Source organism: Micropterus dolomieu, linkage group LG12 (assembly GCF_021292245.1).
Source record: "Micropterus dolomieu isolate WLL.071019.BEF.003 ecotype Adirondacks linkage group LG12, ASM2129224v1, whole genome shotgun sequence".
Lineage (NCBI taxonomy): Eukaryota > Metazoa > Chordata > Actinopteri > Centrarchiformes > Centrarchidae > Micropterus > Micropterus dolomieu.
The window spans coordinates 11,671,780-11,681,812 of NC_060161.1; the positions used below are offsets into that span (position 1 = coordinate 11,671,780).

The window sequence follows — 10,033 nt, forward strand, 5'->3', positions numbered from 1 at the left end:
TCATGCGGCACTGACTCGCCCCCCCCCCCCCACACCCCCCCCCACCCCCTCTGTTTTCTGTATATGACTGCACATACGTACATCTAGGTGTCAGTCAGTCTGTGCACCGACAGATCTGCCTTGTGCATGATGTGTGATGATATTTATTTTATGTTTGGCTAGCACTCGTCACATGTGATTGGACGTGCTGACGAAAGGTGCTAACAAAACCAGTCGAGCAAAACACCTGGAGGACCGACTCGCTGTTGAAGAACCTGAGGAATCTCAGACAGCAGAGTTTCACTTGATAGGAAATACTTTGAACAAGGTCAGAAGTAAATTAACTGATGCTGTTCTGCTTAACACACAGTACTCTGAACTCCACTTAATGTCTAAAACTAGTGGATTAGATCATTTAGTAATTAAATTTAATCCATGTGTCAGTTTTCCCCTGTGGTATCAAAAATGGTTTTGAATATTGATATTTTTGAAGGTATTGTATCGAAGTTAGAAATTCCTGTCTCATGACAACAGTCTTTGGACTGGCCCACAGATATCCAGTTTACTATAAAACAGAGAAAAGCCTTGTGTTTGAGAAGGTGGAAGCAGCGACTTTTAGAACCTTTGCTTGACAAAAGATTTAAACAATTACTCAGTCAATTTATGTTCTGTCAGCCAACGAATCAATAAATAGACCGATCGATCATTTCAGCTCTAACCTGTATCCATGCAGTACATGGATGGATGCAGTTTCTCCCCGTCCTCATCTGGCTGTTGGGGCCCTCTACCACCTGTGTCTGCCTTCTCTCAACAACATGGCCGCCCGGCAGGATGGCCATAATAACCCGTAGCCATGGTGACCGTGCTATAGGGACGAGCGAGAGGCATGGATGGAGAGAAGCAGGGAGTGAAAGGAGGCTGCCCGCTGAGCCCGCTGACACCACGTCACTCAAACACAAAGGTGACTCCTGGAGGTGGGGACGGAGCAGCGGGAGAAATCAGGGCAGAGGGGTGAGGGAGCCAGAAAGACACAGACTCCTTTTCTTTGTTTGCCGCATTGTCTGCATGCCTGCTCGCTCCCTTCCTCGGTCCTCTTACCTTGCTGTCCTCTCCCCTACTACTCATCAGCGATCTTTCGCATTTTTTCATCTCTTTCGTGGCCTTGACCCCTTCTCATTCCCCACTCGTTTCCTTTTGTCTGGCAGGCATCTACTTAAAAATGATCACCCCCGCCTCCTTCACCTCCACCACCTACCACCTCAGTCCCTTCTTGGGCTACCTTTACACCTTCAAGCATGTCTGCTTCTCTTCCCCTCCGTGAGTCCTGCATCTCATCCCTTCTCTCCATTGCTATCAAAATGGTTGCTGTGGAAACAGATTTATTTGGAAATGGCGGGAGGAAAATGACTCCGGCGCTTTGTCTGTCCGTTTTGATACCACCACGTACATGAGAGTGCATTTGCTCCCGTGAAGGTGTGCACACTCGTTTTCTATGAATGCCTGTGTTTGTGTAGGCAGAGTGTGTGTTCATGCACGCGCGCGTGTGTGTGTGTGTGTGTGTGTGTGTGTGTGTGCACCACCCTTACATTCTCGGGGGCTCCTCTCATACACGCATTTCACATCTGAAGAGCTTTATTTGTACCGAACCTCTGTTACAGACATTGTTACCATGGCTACAGCCAGTGAGGACCACTGACACAATGACAGACACAGTGGCCATGGCAACCCCAGGATCAGTGGTGGGTAATATGATAATTCATGGATGAAGCATCTGACATATTACGGGCACATGAATATGCCCAAGCGCTGGAAAGCCGGCCCCGTCGCTGGTAATCCACGAGCCTTTGTGTGGCCAGCATGCCGAGTGGCTGACAAAGAATACTCTGCTGTAACCAAGGGTGACCAGGACTAACAATAGCCGTCCTCTGGATAAGCTTAAACAAGGGGATACGTAGAGATCAAGCTGCTACTCTGCAGTTGTTTGCTGTGCGGCTTTTAGCGCAGGGGTCGCTGCAGAAGTTGACCGGCACAGTCAATATCACAATGATTCAATAACTCACGGCAGTGGTTCCTCATTGATTTTGGGCAGCAACCCATTCCTAAAGCCATTCTGCCTTCGAAAGCCATGTGATCCAGCAAGTAACCATCCACGCCGTCAACTGTGACAGCTTTCAGAGCATCCGCCAATCCACCTCCCGTTACAGCACATGGTAATGGAATCCAGCAGGACTCTTTTACAAGCAGCGTCCCATCAATAAATCACCTCTTCCAAGGTCTGCTTTAATTCAATTCAGTGTAATCTAATTTTATTGGTATGTACTGTTAGCTTCTCGCAATGTCATCTGTCACAAACGGTCCAATAAAAGCCCCGGGGCCTTGACCTCTTGGAGAGAAGTCATATTCATACAGGGTCCCTCGCCAATGTCACCACCAGGGCCAGAAAAGGCTTCGTTGTTGATGGCAAACATGCTAAAAGACGAGAAAGCAAAGTGAGTGGGGAATTCATGAATCTGGATTGAGCATTGGTAGCCATTGGATACCATTAGAAAAATTTAGCGTGACTAATGAATGAGGAACCAAATACGGAGCAAACTTGAAATAGGCTAGTTATGTCAACATTAGTGATCAATTATTGTATCCTTGATTTGCACACCCTTCCCCCGAATAAACAGCAGAGATGCTAAGCAGTGTTTCCCCCTGGGTGACTGCTTTCAGGGGGTATAACTGCGAAGTGTCACAGACAAAACAACTGTTTTTTGCTAGTCACCATTATTAGCTTAAGCCTATGGCATTTTACACTGCATAAATTAGCCTAGTGGCTAGCTGACCTCTCCTCTACTCATAGCTTAACAAATTACATATTATTTATACTTGTTCACACACACTGTTGGTTGAAGTCACTGCATCAACACAACACCACGGCTGATTTTCAGCGTTACGTAACGTAACGGGTTGTCAACTCCAGAAATGTTCACTTCACCTGTCTCTCCGCTCGGCTCTGTGTGTGCGCACGCAAAGCCTTGTCCTCATGAAACACAGCGAGCGGGGAAGAGGAGAGAAACCTTGTGGACACATTTCTACTGTTGCCGCCACACCATCCAACCCGACCTCAACCCTAACCCAACACCTTTGGGATGAACTGGACAGCCAGGTCCTATCATACAACATCGTTGCTGAACCTCACTCGTGCTCTTGTGGCTGAATGGGAGCAAATCCCTGCGTCCAGGTTCCCATATCTTGTAGCCATAGCCTGAATCCAGACGAGTGAAGCCTGTTAAAGCAGCATATTACAGTAATGCCCGTGCTTTTGGATCATCTTCAATCAACCTGACGTGACTTGCTAAGATGTAAACTAGGTAAAGCCCAACCTAGAACTAAAAGCATGGGGTAAACTGAGTTAAGATAAGCTTAGCCTCCAGGGTATGAAGTCTTTGACAAAATAATGCATCTGAGCAAAATGGTTTTAATGACTGGACTTCAAAGCCATTGATGATTATTATTACTAAGAGATGGGTCACTCATTATTTGTAGTCGGCAACAATTTAGCCTGCAGGCTGTGATGTTACAAGACGAGGGAATGGCGAGCGTTGCGGCACCGTAGTAACCGATGTAGCTGGACGGCTGACCCTAATGTGAAAGGGAAGATGGATGGAGCAAGTCGCATCTCTCCCTCTCTCATTTTCTCTCTCTCTCTCTCTCCCTGCCCTGTCCCTGTAGAGGAGCAGAAACTGGGAGAGCGGAGAAATGAAGTGACATCATCAGCATCAGCCACATTCCTGCGGAGGGAGGGGGAGCGGAGGACGGGGGGGAAAAAAGAGGGAGGAGGAGGAGGAGGAGAATGTCCCAAAACTTTTGAGGTTACAGGACCGACATCCCCCCTCCCCCTTCCCCTTACACACACACACACACACACACACACACACACATCACATGCATCCATTCTCCCTCCCTCGTCTTGTGTGTGCGTTTCCCAGTGCACGTTAGTGTATTTGTGTGCGTGCTACAGTACACGGGCTCCTCTTCCTCATCATGCGCTCCGTGTTTTAATTCATGTGCTTCTCCTCCTGTCCCTTCCCCCACCGCCTCCCCCGACTCATACCGACCCCCCCCCCCCCCTTCTCTTTCTCTCTCCGCCGACCAGAGGAATGCGAGAACCACATCTGGAACTTATTAGAGAGCAAGAGAGAGACCGGGGTAGATGGAAAGAGAAGGAGAAGTAATGGTGGGGTGGGGGGGGGGTGATGGGGAGAAGGGGAAAAAAAGAGTCAAATTGAAAAAAAAAAGAATAAAATGGAATCCAGGAGGGGACAGAAAGAGAGAAAGAATTAACTTTGGTGAGCAGAAGAAAGGGCTCATGTTGGGAGAGGAAGACAAAGAAGCAAAAAAAAAAAAGAAAGTTAACAGCAACACCGACTAATGCCAATTAACCTCAGCGGGGACGGGGCGGGGGAAGAGCTCGGCTGGCACCTCAGATGTGGGTTCAATCACTCCCGATTCCAGCGTGAATGTAGCCTTTGAACCGGCCTCGACCATATTCTGTCCGAATGAGCAGCTTCCACTGTCACCACTGAGGAAGCAGTCAAGCCTGAGTAATGGTCCCTTTCTCTCTACCGCTGGCCTCCCGACCACTCCTCCTCCTCCTTCACCCTCGTCCCTCTCTCCTCTCTCCCGGCTCGCTTTTCTATTCATCCTCCTCGCACACTACAATGCGCCCCCCCCCCGCCCTCCACCTCACTACCTCTAAAACAAACACGACAAAAAAAAAAAAGTCTAATCACTCTCGATCAGGCTTCACCCACCTGCCTGCAAGACTACCCCTCTTTGTACCCCCCCGCCCCTCCTTCTCTCCCACTTCTCCCCAAACAACTTTTTTCTGTAACCCACCCCACCACCCCAAATTGGTCCTTGCTGCAGAATGTGGCTGTGCAGTTTGGGAAAAACAAGGCCAATAGATTCAGTCAGATGTGATAAAGTGTTCCTCTCTTGCTCGGGGGACTCTGCATAAAGAAACATTTTTAAGGGGATGTTTTCTTTTTTTTCTCCCTTCTTCTTTTTATAACTTGGATGCCCCTGGCCTGTCAAACACAATCAGATTGTGGGGGCCTTTAAATCCTGGAGCTTCAGCTTGGGAAACCTTTGCGTAGCTGCTGAGGATGCTCAGAGGAAACGTGTGCACTTTTTAACTGACTTCATCTCTGACCTTACTAATGAAAATGAATGATCTTACTAAATTCTTCTGTACCTGGATCACCTTCTTCCCAAAGCACCACTTCAGAAAGCATTACAGGCCACTCGTGCCCAGAGGAATGCCCTTAAACAAACAGATCAACTGAGAGAAGCAATCAACATGTCACACGTTGACGAACGCCCGCTGGGACAGAAATGCCAAGAATTGGTTGACTGAATGGAACCCAATGGGGAACAACAGTTGTAACATTACGGGCTCCATTCCCAGATTGAGCTTTACAGCTGGTTCAGTGATTGCTTTCAGTGGCTGATGTCAATTAGAGATGCCTTTCGGTAAACAGGCTTCATTCAGATCCCGTAAAAACCATGACCCGAATTCACATATTAACGGTAGGATGCTCCAGAGCCTCACTCGCTGGGATCAAAATTAAAAACAGACTTGCCTCGCTACATGTCACTCCAGATCTGTACACTCTGAGCCGGAAAAGGGTTCACTACATCACCACAAAATGGCTCGTTAGCCTTGAAACCGTGGCTTTCAGGAAGGTTCGTGGAGCTATAAATAGTTCTATAGGGGGTAATCCATGAGATCCTCATTGGAGATTGGAGTTTCTGTAGGTGGCTTTTTATTTTTTTTATCAGCCAGACAAGCTACCTCTGCTCATGTTGAGTCTCTCGTAGCCATTATCTGAGCAGAAAGTTCACCCAAGTGCAGTTTTAGTGGATATTACAGCCTACGGAGTCCCCATCCCCTTTGTAATCAACTTTAGTGCTTCAGTTTTGCCAGATCCGCACGTGTTTAATGAGACGGAGGTCTGGCTATGTGAGATTAGCGCGGGCTAACTACTCACTTCTTCTTTTATTTCTTGTGCGAACATAAACCAGCACTTGCTGTGTGATAGAGGATTATTAACACCCGGGAAATGGGAAAGAGCTCATGTACTTGCAGTTAGTGTACACGAACCAGGGATGGAGAGTGGAAACGCTGGGATTTATTTAGATGAAAATGTCACCGATTATTACTGGCAAGAATGCATGAAATGTTGTAAATCAGCTGCTTTAACAGAGTGTTTTAGTACTGCACTGGATTCTTAATGAGGCTCCCCTAATTCTTCACCGTTATTTGAACTATTACGGCCCACTTTCAGTCATTAACATTACACATATAGTAGTAGAACCACTACTTTCCTGATTAGACAAACCCTTGAGGAACCCTTCTTTTTCTGGGTGTAAAAGCCCCCCGAATGTGTCTGACTGTTCCAACATCTGAATATTTTCTTTGAGCACAACACAGGAATCCATCTGAGGTCTATGATTCAGAGCTCGGCTGCGTGATTCAGAGCCGGAGCATACAGTACGGACAGCAGCAGCTCGTGGCCTCTGTCCGCCCAAAAGGACAGAGGCTGACAAATGGTACACCTGCACTGGAGCCTTTGTCTGAGTCAGCGTTTGAGCCTAACCGTCTGGGCTATAAGGTGCAGTGCTCCAAGTCCAACCTCAAGGCTCTGCGACTCATTAGGAAGTTCAAGGAGTGTGTTTGCGATGATTGATTGTGCAGTAACATTTAACAGCTGCGTTAATGGTGGCGCTTGCTTGGGACTTATTACCAGGTTGGTATGTAGAAACAAGGCCGGGATACTAAATCAATCACTCCAGCGGTGTTGCCAGTAGTGACACACTGTAGTTAGTCCTGGTTGCAGCTGTATCACTGAATCCATGCAACTTAAAAACATTCGGATTTGCCAAAGCTTTAATTAGCTGCTCCACTAACAACCATCCAATCATTAGCACTAGTAGGCAATTACATCTGTGCAAATTGCAGACCGTGAAATACTGTTTTACTTGTCTAATGCAGAGATAAGAGTCTGCGTGCTGCCAAACCAAACACAAGCATCATCTCTTCTGAGGGGATGGATTCTTTTATGCTCTATCTGGATTCTTTTCCGATACCACAGTGCCACATTTGAGACCCATACATTCATTACATCATTTTAAATACTCCTGAACAAAATTCATGCCCCATTCACAGCCTTTGCTCATCTTGTCTTCTGTAACGGTCTTTCAGGGCAAATATCTTTGTGTTTGAGGTCCCTAATGTGGAGTGATGATGGATTATACGATACAACAAGAGACAATAGGACCCATGGCTTCACACAGGTAAATAGACTGTTCATGCGCATCTCTATGAGCATGTGGCACCGAGCTAGTCATGTGAATTGAGCTGTTTTGTGAGTCGACAGCATGTGGCACGGGGCTGTGCGTTTGCCTGATTGCCTGATTGTGTCATGTGTGGTTTCCTTTGTGGACGTGAAGGAACCTGCTCCTTACCGTATCTGCCGATTGTCGTAGCCTGAACCCTCAGCAGCACACTATGGGTGGATGCTGAGCGCAAGCCTGGCTGAGCGATACAAAGCCAGGCAGACACGGTGACATCATCCCTTTCCATACCTTCCCTTACTCGAACACGCCCCCCCCCCCAACACCACCACCACAACCACCTATGATGAAGTGGTCAACCAGCAGCCACACACTCACACTCCCGGTGAGCCAAGGTAGACAATAGTGGGGGAAAAGGGAGGTTTGATGTGGCTGCGCGGCCACGACAGATATGCCTCAATCAAACAGGTAGTTTAAAAATTACAACCATCCTCCTCCTCCTCCCTGTCTCCCAGCAACTGGGCTACAGCTGTGATTATCATAAGCCAATAGCCTACCTGCCACCCCACAGGTATGGAGGGGGAACAGATACATGCTGCAGCACCTTGCTGTGCTGTTGCACAGAAATGCACAGAAGAAGGCAACAGAGAGGGTGAAAATGGGCTTTGTGTCAGGCACACAGGTAGGACACCAGGACAGGAGCAGTAGAGGAGCGGCGTGTGCGTGAGTGAGAGAGAGAGAGGAGGGGGGAGACAGAAGGAGAGAGCTACATCAGCTGTCTTTTCACTATAGGATCACTACAGGGACTGATAGCAGTGGTCTCACAGACTGACAAGCCTTTCAGACGCGATAGCGGTGTGGAGGTGCTGCTGGCATGTAGAGCAGCGCTGGTCAATCACTGTCATTCCCGTCACGTCCTCAGCGCCTCACCACGGCCCGCGCCTGAATAACGGCACCAGGGGGTTGTCATTATGCGAAAGGTCATTTAGGCCGGTGGGCGGTCATGTTCGAGTCGGACGCACGCGGACAATCAAACGCGTGTAGGTATTCGCGTACAACTGTGCGCGACAATGGTCATCGGTAAAAAAAAAAAAATATATATATATATTTATATAAATATAAAAGGGGGGTGATCCATTGCTGCGGTGCGGGCATGCACGCGCACGCGCTCACACGTAGCTGCACGCGCACACGCCTAAGGTGATCCATTGCTGCGGTTCATATGGGAAAGCTATGGAATGATGTTATGTGCCTTTTGTCTTTTTTTCCTTCCCAACACATACATACGCACGCGCTTCTGGAGGAATACCAACGCAGGGCTCCGTCCGTGCTCCAGCCTCTGTGGTTTCACATTTAAAACATCACTCGCCGTGTATCATGCGCTGAAAAAAAAAAGAGAGAAACGCTGTCTTACCAGTTTGAAAACTCAACACCAAACTCAGGAGCAGCAGTCTCTGCATGGTTCAGCCGACCAATAAGTCCGTTATTGGCTCAAACCTCCGTGAGGACAGCATCAAAAAGCTGAGAGTTTACTGACTTTAATAATAATTCTACAAAGAATAATAATCCCCCTGCGTCGTCGCTCCTCGTTTGTCCCCGGACTCGGGCTGGACTCGCACAGCTTTTACACCATTTCACTGCTTTTTTCCCAGCTCTCTCCTCTCTGCTTTGCTCTCCAGCGACAGTCCGCTTTCGACTCTACACAGAGGCTGCGGTAAGCGAGCAGCGATGACAGGGGAGACTTCCGGTCATTTTCTTCAAAATAAAATCCACATTGAAAAAGATGGTTATAATACAGGTAGAAATAAATTACTTTTAAGGAATTAAATAATATATAACACTACAAAATCAGTAGCCTATAATAAGATATAATTAATAAATATAGCATTCATAATAATAGATACATGAAAAGCCCACGTTGGCTCTAGAGATCCTATTCACAATGTGTATTGTGTCTGCAAGGTTTAATTTATTTAAATAGTCATGTACAAGCTTCAAAAAACACAGGAGCCCTGATTCTTGTGAGTCCTACATTCATGTGGACTTTACTTTTTTTTTTTTTACTTTACAATAAATTATTTCCTTTAAAACGTAAATTGTTTTGTCTATTTTTCTCAAAATAGAATAATGACGGATTTTTTTTAGTGTAATCCAGAGACTCCTCTGGCAGAACTCTTTCAGAGCCTTTTTTGGGATTTGTTGTTGGTAACATTTAGGTTTAGAGAATGTGATGTTTCAAAAAAAAAAGCGTGTTGGAGGTCACCAAAAGGATGTTTATATGCAATACTTACAATGGGAAAATACCATGTCCACCAACCACAACACATAAATGATTAGGCTACTTATTAGGGAAGCCAGATGGTACATTGACAAAAACCTCTTTTGAAATAATAAGATCATTCTTAAAGCTGGTGGGATGTGCTCTTTTTTTGATACATCCCCTGACAAATAAAATGAAATTAAATAAAAGTTCACCCAACGTGACCACGCTCTACTTCCGGTGTTGTCCTCACTGTAATCTCTCTGACTTGACGTCATATTCTCATTAGCGGGGCATTCCTCTCTCTCTCTCTCTCTCTCTCTCTCTCTCTCTCTCTCTCTCTCTCTCTCTCTCTCTCTCTCTCTCTCACGTCAGCAGCACCACAGCACTGCCCCCTTTTTCTATTCCTCTGGATCTACACAAGCCAACACCGGCAAAAAAAAAAAAGAA

The 10,033-nt window shown here is 46.8% G+C and overlaps 1 protein-coding gene across 1 annotated transcript in view; it reads right to left on the reverse strand.

The window, feature by feature from the left end:
- The window catches only part of kirrel1a (kirre like nephrin family adhesion molecule 1a), a 30,963-nt gene extending 21,968 nt beyond the window's left edge, over positions 1-8,995 (reverse strand). Inside the window, exon 1 of the mRNA XM_046065747.1 lies at positions 8,738-8,995. Coding sequence (XP_045921703.1) covers positions 8,738-8,783 — 46 coding nt within the window. The 5' untranslated portion in view covers positions 8,784-8,995. The remainder of the gene's footprint in view (positions 1-8,737) is intronic.
- Positions 8,996-10,033: the final 1,038 nt, after the last annotated feature.